General features: G+C 36.8%; 1 protein-coding gene across 3 annotated transcripts in view; it reads left to right on the forward strand.

Annotated features, from left to right (window-relative positions):
• LOC138706113 (low-density lipoprotein receptor-like) overlaps positions 1–14,755 on the forward strand; it is a 72,452-nt gene extending 57,697 nt beyond the window's left edge. For all 3 annotated transcript variants that reach the window (XM_069835087.1, XM_069835088.1, XM_069835089.1), the window contains one exon: positions 3,831–14,755. In XM_069835087.1, the coding sequence (XP_069691188.1) occupies positions 3,831–3,971 (141 nt within the window). In that variant the 3' untranslated portion in view covers positions 3,972–14,755. The remainder of the gene's footprint in view (positions 1–3,830) is intronic.
• Positions 14,756–25,811: the final 11,056 nt, after the last annotated feature.

Genomic DNA, 25,811 nt, shown 5'->3' on the forward strand with positions numbered 1-25,811 from the left:
TATCAGTTCAATCACTTCGTTGAGATGGGAATATAGAAAGTCTTCTTGTTAGATTGGTTATCCCATTGCCAAATTTTACGTCTTAATACTACAAGTTCTCTAGTAAAGAAATGGGTGTATTGTACTTATAATACCAGAAACATAAATTCTAAAACATCAGCATGTAAAAGTCTTGTTGCTAAATTTGTTCTCTTCATATTGATCTGACGTTTGACGTGAGAGGCGTGTGAAGACCTGCTCCCACTTAGCGGAATCGAACCGAATCGAAAAGAAAAGTCTGCCGTCGCTCACATCTACTGGAATGGAATCGAACCGAAGCGTATTGCAGCATAAAATAAATGGCATAATAGCTTTATCACAGTCATTTGTTTTCTCAAGAAGACTTCACGAGAACATACGATCATACACGAAACAAGAAATTCTCTTCCGACAGTGGAATAAATATTCTGTCTTATGAATTCTATTCGATTCCATTCGATTTGCTTCGCTTCGACGCGCCGCTCTCTGCTATCTTCCACTGAAACACATCACATTGTGAAGGGAAATTCTGTTCGATTCGATTCTGACAAGTGGGAGCGGTCTGAAGTCAGAAACAGTTTCTTGTTCTCTTCTTGTTTGCGTTTCCATAGGAACCATTCTGTTTCCATTATTTCCACGTGTTTTTGTTTTGTCTCCTTTCCATTGTGAGTTTTGCTTCTCTGAAAGATGCCGTCGCAAGAGCTACTTCTGCTACCTTAATCGTAATCATTATCATCGTCGTGTCACAACATTCACGAGCTATCTAAAATATGTATCTGTTCCTTTTAATATATTTCAGATTAGTATGAATATCTTCAATGAAGATAATCCACGACCCTGTAGGAATTCAAACCCGCGACATTTCGGCTTACAGCGCAACGCATTATCCGCGACCTTTCTGCGCGCCCCTGTCTCATTAATATACCACGTCTAACTTTTATTATTGATTGAACCGGCAGTTAGTTAGGAGTAGGAACGGGGATTGCATAATGAGGGAAAATGGGTGGGTGTGTTCAAGTGGAGGGAGGATGGGATACATCAACTTGCACTTAGGCCCGATATTGTGTTACCACTAGAATTTAAATGTGGCATGACTAAGAAATAAAAAATTTGAGTCAGAGCTCTCTCATTCAGGGTCAGGGTTTTTTTTACAGCTCGTTGGTGTGTCAAAACTTTATGCGCAGTAGCAAAATGTGAAAATGGTCGGCGTTGCTGACGAGTAGGCTCGGAAGTCCAATCCATAAAAAATATGCACTAATAGATGAAGATAAATTACGTTTTATTTAATAGTACGAATCTTTTTAGGGGTTTATTTTACAATGCTTTAACAACTTCTATAGTCATCTAGCGTCTGAATGATATGAAGGTGATAATGCTAGCGAAATGATCCACGGTCCGGCGCCGAAAGTTACGCAGCATTTGCTCTTAATGGTTTGAGGAACAACTCCCGAAAAATCTCAATCAGGTAACTTGTCCCATGCAGGATGAATCCGGGCCCGCTCGTTTCACGGTCAGGTATGCTAACCGTTACTCCACAGACGTGGACAACAATACTAATGTCAATCAGTGCCTATCAACTTATATTATTTCTTAGAGGTTTAAGCAGAGGTGGTTACATCGTCTAAAATCAGGAAATAGTTGCACTTCACAACCAACGCTTGGCTCACATTTTCAATTGACAATCTGCGTCTGTTGACCCTGAAGGTGCTATTGTATCGTGTAAACTTCTTTCCATATCATACGAGGTTATTAGGATATATTTAAGGTTAACACCTTAAATATATCCTAATAACCTTGCAGCAGTAAAAGTTTGGAAATATTCAACATTTTTTAACCCCCATTACTGTATCTTCTACAATAATGAAAATTAGATGTGTAAGCCACTGTCCTTCTCTTATATGATAAAAATATTTTTAAGATTAAAAAAAAAAGATTTCTTTTTTCAAAATTCAAATTGGTGGCAGTTCACTGTGGAGTGATGAAGCCTTTCCCTCATAACTCAAAAACTATCCAACATTCTGTGATAAAATTTTTTGTATGTATTTATGCGTGTCATATCTACAATATGATGCAAGATCACTGCTCTGTCTTTGATAGATTGTCTGATAAAAAATAAATTCATTTTATAAAATGGTCACATATCAGTATTTTCTTCTAACACAAAATAAAAAAAAAATATTTATTAAGGAATGTAGTTGAAAGAGCATGATATTGTAAACATGAGTTTCAGCTATAAAATAAAAGAGAGAGCACATGAAAAAGTTAACAAGTTTATGAGTTATGAGGTAAATGCTTCATCACTGCACAGTGAACTGCCACCGTTTTGAATTTTAAAAAATGTAAATAATTTTTTTAATCGTAAAAATATTTTTTCATATAGCAGAAGGACAGTGTTTCACACATACCAATTTTAATTACTGTACAAGATACAATAATGGAGGGAAAAAATGTTGAATACTTTCAAAAATTTTACTACTGTAAACTGTACCTAACCCCTTAAATGATGTTAATTGTTCCGTAGACAGCGCTAAATCTTTTGGAGCTATGGAGGATTTCCTTCGAGAATGTCTCGAATAACGCACAAATGTTGGTATCCAGGATTTTTTAAATAATGTTAGTCACTTTTCCCTTTACTTTTTGCCCTACACTGTCAAGAATTTAGATTACATTTCTTCTCTTCAAAATTGGTTAGCGAAACATGTAGCCCAAGGGAATGTCAACAGTTTCCAATGACGTGATTACTTTCAGCAAACCGGAAAAATGAGCAGATATACTGTGGGCTATATAATGTAATGTAATATCACGTCACACGTCACACCATAACATACACTAATATATAGCCTACATAAAATTCCCTTTCATTTCATTGCTTGATAGTATATTTTGAACTGTGTGAAAAGACGCAGCATCACATCACTCGAGTCTGGCGAATTAACCATGTCTTTAACTGGTAGTAGATGTTGCGCATAATATAAGGCCATATCAAATTAACCTTGGTGCAGGTGGAAGTAGAATATTAGATGCTCTTGATATAAATAGACGAACACTTCGAGGACATTTAACAAAAATTGCCTTTATGGAAGCATGCAAATCAGCGATCTAGTAGGCCTACGTAATGTTTGGGTGTTCGTATATCATCACGGTAATTCACACAATCTATCTTCTACGCAGCTCTCTGCTTTCTGCATTCACACGAGGAGTAAATCTTACACATATGCCGTATAGATCTTAAAGTACGTATTGAAAATATTATCCATTTATAAAAATGACGAAAATGTGCATTTACATACAACTTACAGCCATGCTTAATAAACTCAAAAATTGATCATTCGTATAGATAAAGCCTGGGCGTAAATAACTCGATTGAGTTACTGTAGACCATCCCTTAACTCCACATTCCACCTTCTCCGGCTGAGACAGTAATGTTTTGGTAAGGTATGAGCAGGCAGGAAGATCAATTACGGGTCGTATCAGGCGGGCATCATAGTTTTACGGCTGCGCATTTCGTTATAAGAACATGCGCAGGAAGAAGTATGTAAAAGCATGAACGTCCGGACCCTCCTGTTTACCTGAAGTTAGCGTGTGAGACGATATCGGATAGCTTGAGCATAAGATAATAAAAAACAGTTACACAATTATCTTCGCAATATACTAATTAATTTAATTGCAATTAATTAAACCGTCTTCTGCATAAAGATCGCATCAACAGCGCTGACTACCGTCTAATTTCTGATAGGACAAAGCGTTGAGAGTAAGCTAAATTCTTTGTTTATAATGTTGCATGTAGCCGATGTCCTCTTTTTGTATTCCAGTGCCACGATTCTCTGGGCGAGGAGAAGTGGCACCACTGCGTTCCCCGGGTATGGGTGTGCGACGGCCATGATGACTGCCCGCATGGAGAGGACGAGTACACCGACGCCTGCAACAGGAAGAAGGCCCTGGGCGCAGAGTGACTGCAGTGATAGTGTCGCCAAGCAATATGGGCACTTCCCTCAGCCTTTTGGCAAAATCTTAAGTATTGAAAGTTACTTAATAACTTCAAGATCACCATCAAACTTTCTCATGATATTGTTCACATATTGTTTAATACGCCACCTAAGAACGTTCGATACGTCACTTCACATTACTTTTGTTCTTGATTACATCAAAGAAAAGATGAGTCATCTGCTTCTTTAACAGGATTGCTGACATACTTGTTTGCTTTCACAAAGTTTTTCTTTGCCCTTTTCTATGGCACAAGAGCCTGGTGTTAGATTTTGATAATTCTGAATGCTGATTACTATAAAGATTATAATTTTGGGTGTTATATCCGTATGTAGCCCACTGCCTTGACTCTGTGCATGGCATACGCGCGTTCCGACTTGACCAATGGGAGTTTGTCCCTTGCCAAGTGCCTCAGCGGTGTCCCTGTGCCGTGGTGACTACACGACCAAGCGCGTTTATCTATCGATTTGGAGTTGCGCTCTGGCGTAGATTCAGTTCCCGCGAAGGCTGATTATCTGGGTGGGTTTTTCGAGATTTTTCCCAGTTACAATAGGAATGTCAAGTAATAGCATGGCGAATTCTCGAACTCACTTCACCAAATATTACCAACTCGCTATTATCCATTCTATCGACGCTAAATAACCTAGTAGTTGATATAGTGTCACTATATGACTAATAAAAATCTATACGACCAGGAAGACACATAATTTATCTCTGTAGCCACCGGTGTGGCTCAGTCTGTTAAGGCGCTTGCCTGCCAGTCTGATGTTGCGCTCGGGCGCTGGTTCGATCCTCGCTGATTACCTGGTTGGAATTTTTTCCGAGGTTTTCCCCAACTGTAAGGTGAATTCCAGGTAATCTATGGCGAATCCTCGGCCTTATCTCGCCAAATACTATCTCGCTATCACCAATCTCATCGACGCTAAATAACCAACTACAAAAAAAAAAGTAGCGATGCGTTTTAAGATGAGGTACATAACTCCTAAACGACACGTCAGAGAATATGGATTGTATAACAAAAAATGGCCCTCCATGCGAGACCTGCCATCCTTCCGAATTTGGTGCCGAGGTCCTGAATTACTCTGTATTCATATATTGATATGTTAATCGGTTATTCAAAGACATTTATGTACAGTGCGGTAATCTAGTGCGAGATGAGCCTGAGAATTCACAATGTGATTACCTGACATTCGTCTTAGAAAAAATCTCCGAAGGAACCAAACTAGTTAACAACCCAAGCGGGATTTGATCCCGTGCCCGATCGCAGCCTAGGAGCACCTCTGGATCACGCCTGTGGTCATTGACTTTTCCTTCACCGGATATGCTCATAGTGCGTTTACTTAAGATAACACAGAGCTTCGCATTGATAACCAACAACATTCTAAGCTTGAACGCCGTGTCAAAATTGGTGTTAGTCGTTATGTAAACCCTAGAATCTAGGGCCTAGATCATAGTGTAAACCTACAGGCCATTCGTTATCTCGTGAAACCAAATACATTCGTCGCCGTTGCTTATAGCAAGAACCTTATGCTGGAGTAGCTAGCTAGCTTACAAGTCGAAGCTTAGCGACGGAGGGAAGCTTTTCAGTTCACTTTCTCCTTCCCCTCACACGCAGGTAGGTTTCACGAGATATCGAATGGCCTAAACCGTACCACAGTCTCTGTGACCGTACCTCACAATCGACGAACACGGGGTCGGGATCTTTCGTCACGCCTTCGATTTGTTGCACTTCACATTTTCATCATGGGGCTATTGATCAAGTGATAAACTTTTGTTACCGAAGAATGTTTTCATGCTATTACTTCTCATAGTGCAGAATAGTTTTATTTACGAAATGAATATCGTAACGTTTCATATTTACAATACGAGAGTGGAAAGTTGTCAAACTGCAGGCCGAGTTTGATATTCAGCCGAGTATTGTAATATGAAGTTACGATAAGTATGTCGTACAACGTTTCATCCATTTCGATAAAAACAATAATTTTTTAATAAAAGTAATTGTATTGTTTATATTAGTTTTGAACATGTCTTTTATGGAGAGACGATTGCATTATTATTAGTTCTTCCTGCGAGAGGCGATTCGTTTGTTTGTTTTATTAGTTTTGAACACGATAGGTCATTATTTATAACAGAGAATTAAACAAACATTGTTAAAATGATGCTTCAGATTGAAAATACTGCAAATTGTACAATTGAATGTTTAGTACCATCGAAATCCCGCGTAGCGTTGTCAACTGCAGTAATTAATATCATCGATTTACAAGAAAAGCACATTAAGAGAAAAGGCGTATATATAATGCACATAATGTATGTGTATAAACTCAGAATTGGAAAATTATATACACACAAAGAGAAACAACTTACTAAAAATAATATTTTGAGGATTCAGTTTTGTCAAGAGCTTTCAAACCGCCTTTTTCTCAGAGTAATATTTTTAACTTAATGTGTTTTGCTTGTAAAGCAACGATATAACAAATTGTGAACATATTGTTGTTAATGTTTATAATAATTAAATCAATTCCATTTTATTTAACTTAATATGTGGTTCACATTATGCAACGAATGTATCATTGCCTAACTGGTTGCGTAATAGAAGTGTCATTACCTAACTAGTTGCGTAATGAATGTGTTTATAACATTTTATTAGTGATGTAAAGTCCACATTACATTATCTAAGTGGATGAAAAAATAAAATGTCCCTGTGGTATCTATGGTTACTGGCGTTAATATACATAACAAAACTCTTATGGCGTTTCTAAATTTTCTTGTCATTACTGAAAGACCCGCACCGTAGCATCGCGGTCTAAGGCATCATACGTAAGACTCGAGGGGAAGAAATTTCGGCAGTGTATACGGGACCGTGCCCACTCAGCTTTGGGCACCTACTTTAGGTAGAGATATCGTCTCGAAAACCAGCTATAACATCTGGAGGAGATCATTATAGTGACCACACGTTACCTCCGTACTGGTTAAATGATCGTTTATCTCTGGTAAGGCATGTGAACGTGAAGCCGGCACTCGGTTGGTTGTCCTTGACCCGTCATGGGCTGTCGCGCCACGGACCGATAATTATTGTAAAGCAAATTGGAGCTTTCTTAATAAATCTGAAGTTTAAGAAGGATACATATTTGTGAAATTGTGCGTTATTGTAGAAATAGGAAAATTTACACATAAAACACATTGAAATACGTTTTTATACGCACAATAACATGCATGTAAAATCGGTCTTCAACGACTCTGAATAAACTACGATGTTATCTAGCATCAATGAAATTCGTAATAATGAGACGGAATTTGGCAATGGGAGCACTATGATTCGATATTGGATTACTTGATATTCGCCTTATAGTTGGGAAAAACCTCGGATAAAACCAACCAGGTAATGAACCCAAGAGGATTCGAACCCACTCCCGAGCGCAGCTCCGCATCAGTAGGCAAGCAATCTACTCCCTGAACTACGCCGGTGGCGTATGAAGGCGTCAACCCAGACTTAATCAATTATTTATTATCAGAGTATTACGTAGCGGAATTTTATATACACCATGCATATTTTGTGTAAATTCTGAATTGGAACTGTGACGTTCCAATACGTATACTTATTAATAGAGATCATTAAAAACTACAAACATCTCTGGAATCAGTTATACAGATTCTCTCCTAAAGTCTTTTACACTAAATTATTTTTTTTCCTAACATCCACTCTGAGCAACAAACCAATATCCTCCCAAAATTTATCCTAACTCAATTTCTAACCAACCACGACAAATTCAAGCAGTATTTACATAAAATTAGCAAACCGTTTTCCCCACTATGTCCATTCAAAAAAGACAAACAGACAGCAGTACATCTTCTCAGACTTCAGGAGCCCAAAATACATCGGTAGTACCTCAAAAATTTTGCTGCCAATCTCCATCAAGTAATCTCAAACCCAAAGACTCAAATCCATTTATCAAATATATGGGACAGTAACTGATCAGCAGTAAAACTGTGTCAGGCAAAACTAACTGTTAAAGCCTATTGCATAGATATCTCACGATATATCTACGGAGTAAAACGCGGATTTGTACCTCAGATAAAATTAAAAGAAAAAAACTAGCCTTATCTTGTGACTGTGAAATAAATTATCATTGCCATAATAGGATCACGGTTAGTCGGGTAATCTCTTGGCAAACCTTCGGTCCCATATCGCTATCACCAATTCCATCGCTTCATTAAACTAATAGTTGGTAAAACGTCATTAAATAACATACTAAAAACCTGAGACCTCCGTATATAACGTACAGAAACATTGTCTTCCACACTGCGCCTGTCGCACGAGCCGAAGAATGCATGCAGTTCACCTCAATCTGTTGTCAGCTACTGAAGGGATTACTCATTCGTGCTGTTTTTTTCTAATTTTTTAAAAAATGGTGTATAACATATTGCAGCATGTTTTCCTGCTTTTAAGTTATACAAAAAGTGGAAGAAAGTTTGACAAGTTATTTCAAACATTTCGCAAGAAAAGGTTATCAGAACAGTCTTCGGAGATGTAAAAATATATATTGTATTTAAGCATCTCTTTTGACACAGATAATATGCACTTGAAGGCTATTTATTTTTGAGTTGTTTATAAATAAAATTAAATAGGTTTTAGAAACCGAAGTTACTAACATAGAAACGGGGACCGATTTCGCGACAATTGCGCGGGGCGTGTAATAGAAAATGCCGCTGAACTTGCGGTGTGAGGAGTATGGAGGATCCTATGGAGGACGACAGGTCGCTGTGCACATCAGCTAAATCGCACAACTTTGCTACTTTATAGAAGCCACGGCTATGGTTTCAAATCCTACCCACATATAGGATGTTTGTTCGTTGTTAATGTGTTGTTCGGTGTTTTCTTTAGATAGATTTCTAGCGTTGTATTGACCTTACACTATGATAACCCCGCCATGTGTTAGTGTAGTATGTATGGTTAATTAAATATGACAAATTTGACACCTCAGGATAGAAGACAACAGACTGTAGATCTTTCCTCTTTAAAATGCCGAAAGAGATGGCGGCGTTAGTACATAGATATATTGTTTTCATCGACATGGAGGCATGTAGACCGATACAATTATTTTGCTACAAGATTGCCGTCGGCAGAACATGGAAATTAACTCAGCTGGGAGAGGAGATATGTCTACTACTTTCTCCCTTGCATATCTCAGTACTAATAAAAGACAAAACACTAGCGCCGCCATTTCTGACAGCATTCCGAAAACAAATGGTCTGTACAGTAGACAGATGTAAACGAATGACAGAGATCTTCTTTATTTCCTTTCCTCATGTACTATGAACCGCGTAATGACGAGTAAAATTGTTTATCTTAATTGGCCAGAAACAAGTGCACTCTCATAATTCACTATTTATAGGCTACATCTGCATCTGCATCTAGTAGGCCTATTTAAATCTCGAATCAGTTATAAACAGAAGGGTAGTTGTTGCTAGGTATATTCGTGATAATGAATACGCAAATAAATAATTAAATGAACAAGTAACTAAATAAGCACGTAATGAATAAGTTAGTAAGTAAGGAAGTTGATAAATAGTAATTAAATTAGTAAGTACTAAGTAATTGAGGTACACATCTCGTGATATACCTTGAGCGCTAGCGACCGCTAGATTGCACAGTAAAGTGGATGGTACTGTACCTACAGCGCATGCGTTACACTGATGTCTACACTCTAGCTACAACACATCAGTTGTTTCAGATGAGGTATGTGATCACGATCAGTATTTGTAGTTTGCTGCATAAGAGGGTCCGTCCTTACATTAATTTTAACGTTCACTGACACCACTCAGCGTTCCAGATGTAACGCGAGATGTGTAGGCCTATTAAGTAGTAAGTTAGTAAATAGTAAGTAATTGAGTAAATAAGTTAGTCAGTAGTAAGATAGTAGTAGAAAGTAATTAAGTAATTGGGTAATAAGTAAGTTAGTGAATAGTAAGTAAGATAGTAATGTAAGTAATTAAGTTATTGGATAATAAGTAAGTTAGTAAGTAATTAAGTAAATAATTTAGTGAATAGCGAGATAGTAATAGTAATTAAGTTAATGAATAAGTTAGTAAGTAGTAAATAATTAAGTAAATAAGTTAGTAAATAGTAAGATAGTAATAGTAAGTAATTAAGTAAATAAGTTAGTGAATAGTAAGATAGTAATAGCAAGTAATTAGGTTAATGCATAATAAGTTAGTAAGTAGTAAATAATAAGATATTAGGCTAAGTACGCAGTAAGTTAGTATATAGTAATTATGATAAGTGATAAGTAATTAATGTATTAAGTTACAAGTTAGTAATAATTTCTTGTGTATTAAGGAGGTAAGTAGTTTTACTACTCGAGGACGAGTTTGTGTCCGAAAGGTAGCGAGGACTGCAATTGAGTAGTCCAGACCAGTAAATTCTACTTAGGTAACTCATGAATTACATACAATGCTTTTTCCACTCTCACACTTTACGTAATAAAAATATATTTCTTCATTTTACCTTGTTTAATAACAGATCTACCTCTAATTGAGGTTCTGACTGATATGTACATCTACAATCAGGCGGTACACCTCACTTGACGATATGTGTCAGAGGAAGCACAATTGTTTGTATGCATCTGAAGTCTGATTAGTGTAATATGTAGCTAATCGGCGATGTATGCAATAGAGGAGGAAACGAACTGGCCACCCTATCCCAGTTGCCTCATGAGTGGTGCCTTGTTGGTATCACTTGTGAGGTTCAGACCTGTCTTCGGACAGTTGACAGATTTGTTGGGATGGTGGACGAGTTTTGAGTATTATTTTATTTGTTGCTATATTATTGTTGAATGAAACTTATTTCCACTTATTTCCCTAGAGAAGCAATGTTACTTACGTCCCGTCATCAATAGCAATCGACATTATCACGGTAAAATCCATTTACTTCCCTAAAAAGAAGCTAATAACAGCATACTTACTGCAGTGGGAGTGGAAAAATAGTAAATAAGAGAATAAGTAAAGAAGTAAATTATATTAAAATATGTTATTAAACATTCAAAATAATTAATTAATTAATTAAATGGTAAATGCGGTTTATCTCAAAGTAGTCTTTATTTTTCAATAGTCAAGTCATAGTGTGTTTGTTTTTATGGAAATTTGAATTTCCGAATAACAAAAAGAAGAGGATAATTATTTAAATTACTATAGTAGGCCTACATTGGGTGCTTAAATGTCATTTAACTCAAAATTTGTAAGTCAATATCGTAGTAATAGAATTGCAGACAGTCTGAATCCTTCATCAAGAAAAAATATTAGTAATTTTTCTATTATTTAAAAATATAATACTTTTTTTTTCACTGATCGTTTAACTTTCCCTAGCATTGCCTGTAGGGGAGGGAAGGAGAAAATTCTGTGGACACACACATTAGACATCGACGCATTTGTAGGCCTCTCCTTTACCCAGGGGTCAGCAGAGCTTAGGAGTCTGTACTGGGACACACACAGGACAGAGCATTAACAAGGAACATCCATCCATGTGCGAGGGGGATTCGAACCCACAAATCTTCAGATTTCGTCGTCTAAGGGGAGTGCGCCTTAGATCGCGTAGCCATCCGGATATAATACGTAGGCAGGCCTACTTACACAGGCTGGATGGGAACCTATTACATTGATTCACAGAGGTACAGCTCATGCATTTTGTCAAGACACTCGCGATGCGCAGTACGGAAACAACGTTTCTGTAGAGGGAGAAGGAGTAGAAGGGAAGATCGGGCGTGTGTCTACCGAGTTCAAGGCAAGTTCCCCTATAATTCGTAAGTAGAGTCGTCCGATCTCGTGCGTAGCTCTGTAGGAAGTGTGGGGAGTGCCTGGACATAATGCATGAGCTGTAATAAATGAAGTCAACGCGAACAAGTTTTGTCAAATAAGTTTTTTTACGAGTCCAATAGATTGGAGAGTACGAAATGTAACGCGTTGCAACGTTGTAACGCTCCTTGAGGTCATTGCTCAGCAGTGCGGGTAAGTACAGACCGATTATTTAATCCTGACAACTCAGCGATGCGAAAAAGGGGAAATAATAGGAGTAGTGGGGAGAGTTCCGAAGTAGAGATGAGGGCGAGCGGTCGGTAAAGAAATGGAGTACAGCTAAACTGTAGTGGAAATACAACGCTATACCACATGCGTGACATCCGATCTCTCCGAATGTAGGCGACAGATTAACCTGAACATCCCTTGGCGTAACTTAATGGACTCGCCTGACCCAAGCACATTGTCGGCGACTGTCAGGACTAAATAATCGTACTGTAATCGTCCACTCCGCAAGACTTGCCAGAAGAGGATGTGAACAGAAAGGTCTCAAGTAGCGTTACAGCGTTGCAACGCGTTACATTTCGTACTCTCCAAACTATTGGACGTATCAAAAAACTATTTGACAAAAGTTGTACGCATTGACTTCATAGTATCCAATTTGCTCTCAGCAATCCTGCAGTAAAATATCTGTACACACGCAAACTCCACTGAAGTCGTAACATCACATTTAAATTGCTATTGTACGTTACATGTCACTCCATTGTGCTCAGCACTACAACTGTTATTATTATTATTATTATTATTATTATTATTATTATTGATCAATCACACTGCCATACGTAAAGTATACAAAATATTTACAGCAAGAATATGCACATTTCTCCAACCAATCCCATGGTATATTTACAGATGACTCATCGACGTATTTGTTTACATCATGAACAACTCCATTCAAGATAACATATAATTGCACTGCATCATATGTTTCCAAAAGATCTCTGCAAATGGGTACCTGTGAATAGAAAATAGACTACATCACAGTGATGTCAACACCAAAGGTAAGAAGTTCGTACCGAAACTGTTAAGTTGTGTGAACGTGGACTAAATAACTATCGAATGAACAGTAGTGACGCATTTCTCAACGTCAACAAACCAGCAAAACAAACATGTACACCCTTCTACATGGAAATTAGTCGCTGTTCAGAGACTCTCCCATTTCGGAATAGCTCGGGAATCATCGTGTGCGCTGTGTTTACACGCGTGCGTTTTACATACAGAGTATAGTATACACACAAGACAACTAGTGCAACAGAGCCGAAATGATCTGTACGTGTGGCTGCACACAACCTCAAATCTATGGTTTGGTACAAACTTCCTACCTTTAGTCATCACTAGGTTATATAATACGTATTATTAGTACTACAATTATTCAAGCAAAGCTCTTATAACTTTCTCTTTTTGATTTTGATTTTATAAAGCTCATTGATTTGTCTAGAAAATTTTGAAAAAAATATAATGCTTTGAGGATTAGACAGAGAATAATAGAATCTTTCATATTTACTGCATTTACAATTTTTCTCCTGTTTGCCATTAGAATAAACTAGTATTATTTTGAAACTTATTTTCATAAATATATTTTTTACTTTATATAATTATGCTCAAGTAGTTTGAAGGAAATATGCAAATGTATTATCTGTCATGTTGTTAATCATTAACTGCTGCTTGGTTTATACGATTAAAATCATTTTTAATCACACAGAGCAAGACAGTGTTCCTATAATGCTATGTAATACAGATTTGTGTCTATTTTGAATGATCAATACTCTTTGTACATTTTTGCAATGCAGGTTTTTTAAATTTAATTTAGACTCCTGTTGCAAAATAACGTCTGTTCATTGCATTCGCGTTATTCGCAACATTATTCCATGACACCGATCATGATTTTGTTCAAGTACAAACTATGAAATCCACAATCACTTATAGTTCATACAGTCGAGACTGTCGCTTGTTGGTCGTTGGAAAGAGGAAGAAATATCCGCAGTAGAACGACAGACAGTTGGCAAGACTGCACATGCTGCGATCTAGGAACAGGACGATGTTTATTACTCGTGGACACTATCGAATAAATTAGCCTACATTCATTCGATAGTAAAATTTAAGTTCACAATTCATTCCAGAATTTGTATTCGATATTCATTTTTCAAATTCTAGTTTTTAAAGCGAACAAAGTAATTACATTGTTTCCAAATTAATAACGACTTGGTAAGTTTCAATAAATAATCAAATTATTCGGTTATATCATCTTAGTAAAGACTCCCTTCAATGCACGAAGAGTGAAACCCACCGACCATAAACGTTCGCCCATACAAACCACGTCATTATTTCCCTTGCTCAGATATATTGATTAGTCAACTGTCCGAAGACAGATTAGAACCTCATATGTGGCACCAATAAGACATCACTCATGAGGCAACTAACCCAGAAGGTAATGGGCTAGAGTGGCTAGTTCGTTTCCTCCTCCATTACATACATCGCTGATTAGTCGCATATTACACTAAACAGACTTCAGATATGTAGTGCTTTATTCTACAACGCTTTCAAATATAGAGGTTACTCGGTGTCGAAATTAACATAGAACTGAACTGGCCGATAAATTTTGCCTGAAGCCCTTCATTACGTGCTGCGACAAGGAACCCACAGATTAATTCCTCTTCCGGAGGAAGCCTTGAAGATTTTATCGGTCTTTAAAATCCTTCCTTTTCGGTCGTATCTGAACACGCGAACCTCGAACCCAACTGCCAACTCGGTGACAGCAAGATCGTCAAGGACAAACGAGTCCATTGCTCAGAGAAAAGACATCTCCTAGTCGCAAAATTTGCCTACAATTTTTTACTCTATTATATCATTGCATGTCATATGTTAAAATGTGTAGTACAATATTAATAAAATGTTTGTGTATTTATTGTCGTTATTAATTTTACCTCCTCTTCTTACCTGTGGAGTAATATACTTGCCTCCTAATAGGCTAATTCTGTGTTGGAGCAACGATAAACGATACCAGCAATGGTTCAAGACATGACACAGTACTAGCAACGCGATAACTCAATAGTTGGCTGTGTTTAAGTTGGAGCAACGCGAGAAGTAATATTTTTATAGTTTTTAACTGCTGATCTGAAGCATATCCCCTGTTGAATCTCCTGAAACCATACCATAGTCAAAATTAGGATCCGCAGAAATAATATTTCAATATGATATTGTTTAGATCTGGAAGAACGGCAGAATGTGCTTTTGGAATAATTTACAGCAAATAGATAATATTATCCAACGTCATAGAAAGTAATGTGCAGACTGACAATGACATAATAAAAGGAATTTGTGTGTTGCACAACGCAATTATTGACAAAGAAGGAATGCACCACAATTTGAGAGATTTTATATCATTTCCAGATAGGGCCAATGAAAGAAACTTGGGTGGCAGACCCAGCTGCAGCTTATGTAAGGGACGTATTTGAAAACTATCTCACTGAGCATCCTCTTTTATAACATGCTATGAAATTCAATATACAGGTCTTTCATTTCAATACTTCCCAGTCTAAATAACTAATTATTTGAATTGAATTCAATTTAAACAAAAAACACGTCAATTTAGATATTGATGGGGAAGTCTAAAACCAGGCTTAATTGCATTTTAGATTTCACCACCACCCCCAGCCACCCCATTTTAAAATTTCAAATGCCACCCCTATATTTTATACTTAAATGTGAAAGACCATTCAATTGTACATAGTATGATGTAGCAGAATATGTTTAGGCCAAACCATCCATGAACGCAAACATGTCTGATACTCGTGTTGCTGGCCGGAATCTGAACAGAACGCTCTGTATATAGTATAACTGTAAATTTTTATTTATATTTTTATTTCTTTATTTATTTATTTAACAATAACATATACATAAAAACTTTACATTAAAATACCCCGAAAGAGCAAAGCTCGTGTTCGGGGACAGTTCCGTTACATAGATATACATACTTTGTAGACAAAATACTTCAGAAAATGGTCACATAAAGATGATAATAAATTTAGTAAGTAATATTAAAATGGATTTGAGGGAGGTGGGTTATAATGATAGAGACTGGATTAATCTTGCTCAGGATAGGGACCAATGGCGGGCTTATGTGAGGGCGGCAATGAACCTCCGGGTTCCTTAAAAGCCATTAAGTAAGTAAGTAAGTAAGTAAGTAATAATACTAGTAATAACTGAGTGAAAAAAGAGACGATGTTGAGATTAGTGAATTAACATAAAATTATTATTAGTAGTATAATTAGTACAGGTCATGTTGATATAGTAATCAAGATAAGATAGAAAAAATATACTTAGGATAGAAATAAACTTGTTTTACAATACATGGTACATAATATAAATACAAGGAAGTCTGTCATATAAATTTTTTAATTCTGGATCTGAAAATTTCATTGCTTAAAGTAGTCAATTCTGGATGAAATTTTATTATCGAATTATATAGACGTGGACCATAATTTTTACTGTGTAGTAAAGCAGCAGATGTGAAACATTTAGGTTTAACTAATTTAAGAATTTCATTTCGTCTTGTATTATGATCATGTGGCTGAGCTACAAAATTAATTCTATTTTCATGATAGAATTTCATTTAAAATATTTATAAATTTGGTCGATTCTAAAAACATTCAATTCGGAATGTATCAAATTTGTTGGATAATCCAGCCGCCTTTTCAAACAAATTTTGATTATACATTTTTGCAACATAATTATAGGACGAAGAGCAGTTAAAATGCTTGGAAAGATATAGTCACGGATTCGAATCGTATATTTTTTTATCGTTAGTATCATGTTCCTATCGGATTCGGCGCAGAACAGAAGTAGAACTGACTTAAAGTCATGGGACTCCTTTCTTGTTGTGTCAAGTCTCCAAATGATCCAGATATGGACCTAAATCTAACCTAGCGCCATCAAAAGAAAATAAAAGTGAAATTTATTTCATTCTATATCAGCAGACGTATTATTAGTTACAAAAAATGTATTTTATTATCCTCCGGTTTTAATTGCATACTTCTAATGCTCGTATCTTAACTCTGTCGTTAGCCAAACTACGCCCTCTGTATCTATGTATTACATCACCTCACAAAATGCATCGTCACTAATTTAACCGCCAAATGTATAATCTGCGAGTCATTTCGACAATGCAGACTCGTTTGAGAACACCTACCGCGGTAATATTAATCATGTAGAGAACTGGCTTTCAGTCACTGTTAACATCTAGACGTGTTTTTATTACAAGGATAAAACTCGCTGAGATTTTATTATTTTGCTATGTTGCATTTTATTGCGTATAATATAATTTTTACTTTATGCTTCTTAGTGACGTCGAGTTCTATTGCGAAAAATTAACACTCACTCATAAAATTTACCATCGGGAAGGAAAACTCGATATATTCATCGTATAACTTAATTAAAGCGTGTAGAATATCAGAAAGCTAATTTTATCCTACGAGACAATGTTGCTCTGGGCGGTCCATTGGCAGCGAAACTTAATATTCGATGGGAGAGAGGCAGGTGATTTCAAGTTAATGTTCTAGACTTCTAGAGTCCTTCCACTGTATACAATCGAAGGCGACGTGGGTCGTGCCCCTTTAAACTACTGTGCCTTAGTTGTTCCTAAGACGAAGTCACCGCAATCGTTTGCTGTTTACTTGCTTTATGTTGCAGTCGACATCATGGGCTAGAGAGCACAGAATTTCGCATTAATTTCGAAAAAAAAAATCGTGATAAAATATTATATTTTGCGTTTTATCGCTAATTAGTTATTAGATAATCGCAATAATTTCGTATAAATTGGAAAGGGATTTTTACGTGAAAAATAACCCTATATTACGTATTAGGCGTCAAAATAATGGTATAGTTTTCATACATCAATTTATTCTACACATTAAAATTAAACTCAACTTTATAAAACTGAGAAAAAAACATTATTTGTATTATGTAACATCTGCTGTTTTTATTTGTGGAATGAAAGCACAGCAGAAGTCACATTCTGCGCCTACGGTCATTAACAAAAGTTATACTTTGAGAAAAGTCAACAGATGTCCAAGGAACCCAGACACATTTCAACACAGTAGAAGTAAATTCAGGATAATTCAACATGAGTGCTCGTAATGCCTCAATCACATCAGCTATAACATTGGAAGTGTTGGTTGATAGTTTCAAAACTATTTCTTTCAAAGTAAGGCACGCTACACTGCAATCAGTACTTTTTATGTCCTTGAATTAACCCACTGCTTTAACCCTTTCTGTGAGTGCATTAAATTATTATCAACATTTATCTGTACAATATTTGCTGGGTTGAATAATTCATTTAAATTTATAAACAATGTATATGAATCATGCAACTCGTATTTTTCTATTTTCTAAATCACCAGTTTACTGACATGCTTAAATTATTCTTATATTTCAGTCTAAGTCCAAACTGAAATAGTTAATAAATTAATTTGTCTCCCGATTTCTCTACATTACCAGAAATTACTATATTCATTCTAACTTCAAGTCATTATGCGAAAATCTGTGGTCTCAACCTGTCCACCACTGACCATGACTAATCATCAAGCCTCGGTCTTGGGTCACCGAGTTACCACACACAAGTTTGCAACGCACAGAGTATACATTACGTCATAATCCGTGGGGTGAGGCGGCATTCCGCGAATACAGTTGATTTCGTAACGAAGTACATTATCGTCTTTCTTATTGCTGCTTGGCGTGAATCCATGCGAATACATACTTGAGATCCTGAGAGTAAACAAGTATGTTTTATCTCATTTCATTTAGCCGATTCATTTATTCAATTATTTATGTAGATATATTTTTCTTACTCTTAATTTCGCTGTTTTGTAATTCACAGTAGGCTGAGGAACATGTCGAAAATTAAGAACACCAAGCGTTCCCTTCAGAACGAACTTACAGAGAAGTTCGGAAAGGAATAGTCTCTTAGTAAAGGAAAAAAAAACATTGCATTTTACAAATTGTGCAAAATGATATGACAAATAGAACTCGATTCTTTGAAACACTGTAATAGTAAAAGGTACATGCAAAATATAAAATTACACAGTCAAGACAGGTCTTCAGTAACAAAATCCAACATAGAAAATCAAAAAGATTTAATCAAGATTTCTGTATAATGTTAGTACATGCCAACATCTCTTTTAACACGGTCGAAAATAAATATTTGAAAGCGTTATTCTGAGTGAAAATTGGACATGCTTCTCTTTTGATACATTCCGAATATGCCTTGTAATTCGGTGCAATGAATCGTAGGGAAAAATGTATTTTATATACTATATATTTTTCTCTTTTTCTTCTCAAACAAAGAAAATTATTATTTTATATTTTGAAAACGGGTATAGTACAGTATAATACTCGTACAAATTGAGACAAGACATGTAATGTTAGGCAATTATTTTTTGTACCGGTATTAGAAATGCATATTATTTCTGTAAAAGTGAAAATTTATTTTGTACCGTACTGTGACTAATTGTTTACACGAAGTATGAATTCACTTCATTCTCCATCTCTCATTTCCCTCGATATACAATCACAGTCGTCCGTGCGTTCGTAACTCCATACGCTTCGGTACCCTGGACCGAGGCTGCTAATCACGCGCAAGTAAACAAACCCGTACCTATAGTAAAGGAACAGAAAACCTGTTTCATCAGGCACTAAGTTTCGCTGCCGGTTATCATGCCTGTCATGATTCGGGTGTTGCAGGGGCGGTTTTAGGGGTAGTGCCCTCGTGCCATGGCACTGCCTAAATGAAATATAATTAAATATTATTTTTAACTGTACATTCAGAACGCTATAAGATCACAAATATTATAAAAAATATGGGTTAATCATGGAGTGATTCCAGCAGAACCTCGATTTGAACTATGGCGCCGCGCCGTGTCAGAGTAACAATGCCGTTCGCCCGCTCATGTGCTGTTGCATAGTTGTACATGTCTGTCATTCGAGTCAGCTTCCAACCAGTGTTGCCAACACATAAATTGTATCCCCATCAGTCTAACACCTGGAAATCTGTCAGAATCCGTCAAAATAAAAAAAAAGACTCACTCAATATATCTATATACAAATAAAAAGCAAATTTTAACACAACTTACTTACCAATCATGACTAAAATAATAATAATTCGTTAATCTCTGATTTGATTACGAGGAAATCTGAAACAGGGGATTCCTTAACATGGTACATCACAGCCCTGATCACTGTACAGGATGTTTAAAAAATACGGGTCATAATTTCAGGTATGTATTTCCCACATGTAGACAATCAAAATAGTTCATTACAACATGTGTCCGGAAATGCTTCATTTCCGAGTTATGGCCTTCACAACATTGAAATTCACCGGAACGTTTTTCTTTTCGCAGGTCGTTGTCATTACAGAAGATGTTCAAAATGTCCACCTCCTGCTTGAATACAGACCTCACATCGATGTCTCATTGACCTGCGAACACGATCCCAAACTCCAGGAGTATTGCGTATGTCCTCAGAACATGCCACAATTCGATTCCGAAGGGATTCCAAATCAGGCACCGGAGACGAATAAACCAATGATTTTAAATGGCCCCACAAGTAGAAATCGAGAGGGTTCAGATCAGGTGAGCGTGGAGGCCAAGCGATTGGACCACCTCTACCTATCCATCGATCAGGAAACCTTCAATCCAAGTACCGGCGAGCCGTACGACTGAAGTGTGCAGGAGCGCCATCATGCAAGAAGTGAATGTGTTGACGATTGATCAGTGGAGTGGCTTCTAAAACATGAGGTATGGTGTTTTCCAGGAAGTTTGTGTACGCCTGTCCCGTAAGTCTGTTTACAAGTACATGGGGTCCAACTAATCGATCACCAATGATACCGGCCCACATGTTGAGGGAGAACCGCACCTGGTGATGAGATGGAACAGTTGCACGTGGGTTTTCATACGCCCATACATGCTGATTGTGGAAATTTGTTATGCCATCTCGTGTGAACTGTGCTTCATCTGTAAATAATACTAAGGCAGGAAAGTTCGGATTTACACCACACTGCTGCAAGAACCACTGACAGAACCTAACTCGTGCAGGGTAATCTGCTGGTGACAGGGCCTGTACACGTTGCAAATGATAAGGATACAATTGATACTCTTTCAACAGTCCCCAGACAGTCGTATGAGGAACATTGACTTGCAACGCTACCCTTCGTGTGCTGATAGAAGGAGTCATGTTCACAGCCTCCAGAATCTCCTCCTGTACTACTGGAGTTGTAGATCTTGGTCGTCCCCTTCCCAAACCAGGAGAGTTAAATTTTCCATACTCGCACAGACGGTAATGGAGACGTACAAATGTCTTCCGATCTGGACATTGTCGCTGTGGGTACCTCTCCTGGTACAAACGACGAGCCAGCGCAACATTGCCGTCCGCCTTACCGTACATGAAGTGTATCTCTGCCAGCTCTTGATTTGAATACATGTCATACAGTCTAACGCCTACACAACACTGAATGTAACCTTCGCCTCGGAATGAACTGTCAGAGTGCCCTCTTAATGTCTCCTTTGACGGCAACGACCTGCGGAAAGAAAAACGTTCCGGTAAATTTCAATGTTGTGAAGGCCATAACTCGGAAATAAAGCATTTCCAGACACATGTTGTAATGAACTATTTTCATTGTCAACATGAGGGAAATACATACCTGAAATTATGCCCCGTATTTTTTAAACACCCTGTATAACAGATTGCTCAGCCTTATAGGCTTTGACGGCATCAGAGGCAGGGCTGTTAAAATAAAAAGTAAAATCCCCCATAAATTGAACAATTAAAATGACAGCAGCTAAAAAAAAGTCAATAGATGATGTAAATCGTAAATTCCGCCAGAAAATCAGTCACCCGATCAGAGGGCACAGGCAGGGCTGTTAAAATTAAAATTAAAATCCCCCGAAAATTGAACAATTAAAACAACAGCAGCTAAAAAAATCAAAAGATGATGTAAATCGTAAATTCCGGCAGAAAATCCGTCACCTGTCAAAGACATTCTTTTCCCGACCGTTACATTGAAATTCAGTCAAAACTTGAAATTCCATCAGTTTTGACGGAATTTCCTTCCAACCTCTTTTTATTTTCCCAATCACTTCTGTATAGGTATGCGCAAAAGTGTTTTGTAATAATCCATTCGATGGAGTTTCACCAATGCCTTCTCGATCTAGATCACGATGGCAGTGAGCTTCACGGTGGTGCAAAGGGCAAAGGGAAAGGTATTATCCGTGCCATTCAGTTGACAATTCGATTCGAGATGGCATCACTAAATAACGAATACAAGGTTGCCAGATAAGGGAAACATAACCGTCGTACCAACTTATGAAAAATGTCGTACTTCAGCATAAAATTGGCGTACAGTTCTCATCTTACTATTTTTGCAGATAGAGTGTACAAACTATTTCACAATACACTAATAAAAGTGCTTCATAAGCTTATTTATAATTATACCAGCAAAGTTTTGTTCATATGAAGAATATTACTAATTATTGTTCACATCAACAATGACATTTAACATTCAAACAAATTACCATTTATTCATAAACACTGTGAACTCCGTAAAGCATGCACGATGACGCTTGATAAGAAACAACATCATTATACTGAAAGTCAGCAGAAACTTGTCTTTGGCCAGCGCGACGGAGATATTTAGGCTAATATTAATCAATGCTTCAGCTGATAATTACATCAAATTAATCCACCTGCAGTCCACTCAAATCCGACATCGCTATAATATCGGCGCGTTTAGACTTCTTAATCCTACTGCGGTAATATTTCATTGATAAAATACTTCCATTGCCGAATATATAAGGAAGATAGCAGATCTCCGCGCAGTACAATGAAACCTAGAACTGAACTGAAAATGCCCAATTATGAGTTGCATGGCAAGCGTAGCCGTCATATCGATTTTCAAAACATCTTTCATGCCTTTAAAGCATGTTTTTTTATATTAGTCAACGACATACTGAATGAAGAAAACTTGTCTAAAAAGGAACAAATAACCTTTGATTTTATTTTAATTATAGATCAACATAAGTTTCAAAATAATTTTATTTCTTCATTAAAATAGTCGTACAAAGTAGCGTATGACAGAGTTCGGTCGTACCTCGTACAATTAGTCAAGAAGTCGTATGCGTACGACTATAGTCGTACGTATGGCAACCTGAACGAATATTTGTTCCATGCCAGAGCTAACTTTCTTTCCGGCAAATACGTTATTGAAAAGAACGCGAACAGGGCAAACAGTGCGGTATGTGGCGTCATATATTATAATTATGCATGTAATTGTGCTGTGTTGATGAGAAATATCATATGAATAAAATAAATACTCCATTATAAAATACACTTTCTTCATCATAAGAAGATAAACAGAAAGTAAATACATATGGAAAGACTAACTCTAGATTTGAACATAAATATACTGTAAATAAAAGGTGCTAAAATGTTTATGCAAAAATACAAATAGATCTGTTGATCTGATATTAAAAATTATTTCTTCTGTTTTCCTCGTATTCTTTTTTATTGTATCTGGCATTATTGGTCTAAGAAAGGTGTGATGGATTTAGTTCACTTCTGGTAGCAAGATCTCCAATTTTAGTCAGAAAATCATTGAACTCTTTGCTGAAAATTACACTGTTACAGGAAAAGTAGAATTTAAGTATAGAACATTTTAGAAAACAAACATTCAGTGAATTTATCATATTAAATTATTATTTAGGCCTATATAAAATATTCACTATATAAAACGATACATTATTGTTACTTTTCGTTTCTGACTTGAATGTTCTGGCACTACTCAAAGTGGTTTCAGCTGCCACTGGAAAATTGTACTCTTCACAATTAAATTTTTTTGATGTGGCGAAGTTGACTAACCTAACTTCATTATCATTACTAGTTACGTGTAGACTTTTCCAATAGTCGCTTTACCAGTATCTTATTGAATAATAATACTTCATATGTGCCGCGTGTATATTTGTAAAATTATTCCATCTCTGACTTTCACTCGTTCATAAATAAACGCAACGCAAATCAAACATCAAATTTTATTACCTTAAAATAGCATTTAATTTAACTACATATTATTCCTTCATCTTCAGTTTCAACAGTATACGTTTTGTGTGCGTAAGGATCTGTTTTAGTTCCACCTTATTGTGCATTTGTGCCCAATCCTCGATTCACTCAGGAGTTTCTGTAATGACACAAAGCTTATATCCATCTTATGTACAATTGTCAATGGTGAAAGAATTTTATTTACCTGTGCATCACTTCGCACATTTTTCTTCTCCTCGTCTGCCTTCCTTTCCAGCTGTTTGTGGTTTTCTGCCGTCATCATTCTAGTTTTTGTTGATCTCGTCATTTTTTCATGTTCATTGCTCTGCCGGTTTAGTTGCCCTGATATGTTCTTATTTATTCCAAATTCCAGATGATTAATCATTATCTTTACAAAATTCTAGGTCGTAATACTTTCCACTTATACTTTCAGTTTGTCTTCATATATTTTTGTAAAATGGTCCTTACCATTCATGAATGAAAGTAGTAACTTACGTTCATTTCTTATTTCATATGGCACATACCTTCCTACTGTCACCTTTTTTTTTTCTTAAATTACTCAGGATTACTTTTCTAATTCTCATATTTTTAAATCTCACTAGTATTGGTCCTTCCTACTGTCACCTTGTTTTTTTCTTAAATTACTCAAGATTACTTTTCTAATTCTCATATTTTTAAATCTCACTAGTATTGGTCCTTCCTACTGTCACCTTGTTTTTTTCTTAAATTACTCAAGATTATTTTTCTAATTCTCAAATTTTTAAATCTCACTAGTATTGGTCTACTAATATACTAAGTTCATTTCTACATAGAGGTACATGGAGTATAAAATAAAACAGATAAAATGAAATAAGATTTTATTGGATCAGTAGAATCTGGTACAAAATGTTTAACTTTTTTCAAAACCAACAGAGGAGGAAGGTGCTAGTTGAACATCCAAGCATAACTTGTTCTCTGGCCGACTCAGTTCCGCTGCTGACACCCACTTCTATTTGGAGTCGTTCTTTACTTTCTTGAGTGGCGAGAGCGTCTTCGCCGACGGATGGGAGAGCTGCGTCGTCGACGACGCCCTCCGCTCCTACGTCTGCGTTCGGAACTAGAGCGGCGACGTCTCCTGCGTCTAGAGCTTCCACGGCGTCCTCCCCTCCTGTGCCTGCTTCCAGAAGGAGAGCGGCGGCGTCGTCTGTGTGATCTCATGTGCTGTGACCCGTAGTCCAGGTCTTCGAGTTGTATCGGCTCCTGTCGGTCCTCAGGATTCCCCAGGTCACTCCTCGTTTCAATGCGATGTCTACCTGCCGCTGCAGCTTGCTGACATCAGTGGGGTAGCGCGACATGATATACTTTGCTATCTTCTTCGGAGTAGGACCTTCGGGCTCTCGTAGATTCTTAATGGCCGATATCACCAGCTGCATTGGCTTTGGAGCTTTCATCTCCGTTGACTGTTCAGTCTTTTTAGGATTCTTGACGGAAGCTAGACAGGATCTTAAATATGCACAGTTGACTGACAAACAGATAATTTATCTCGCAAAATGTAAAGAAAAATGTATCGGTATTTAAGTATTTGTCCCGGACTGTCAAGAAAACACTGCATACAATGATTTTAAAAGGTCTTGAACAGTGTGCATTCCTCAAAATCAACGGATGTATAACGAATTATTTTATGACTGTGCCATAATACAGTATATAGAAAATATGAGAATATGAAAAAAATATTGGTGATGTAATGACCCTCGTGCAAGTGACAAGAATCTTATAAAAGACCAAAATATATTAATTTATTCTAGACAGTGAGAAAGGAGAATGAAATTCAACACACAATTCTGACGTCATACTAACGTTACTTAGCAACGCTCAATTTTAAGATGTATTAAAAAATTAAT

Source organism: Periplaneta americana, chromosome 9 (genome assembly GCF_040183065.1).
Source record: "Periplaneta americana isolate PAMFEO1 chromosome 9, P.americana_PAMFEO1_priV1, whole genome shotgun sequence".
Taxonomy (NCBI): Eukaryota; Metazoa; Arthropoda; class Insecta; order Blattodea; family Blattidae; genus Periplaneta; species Periplaneta americana.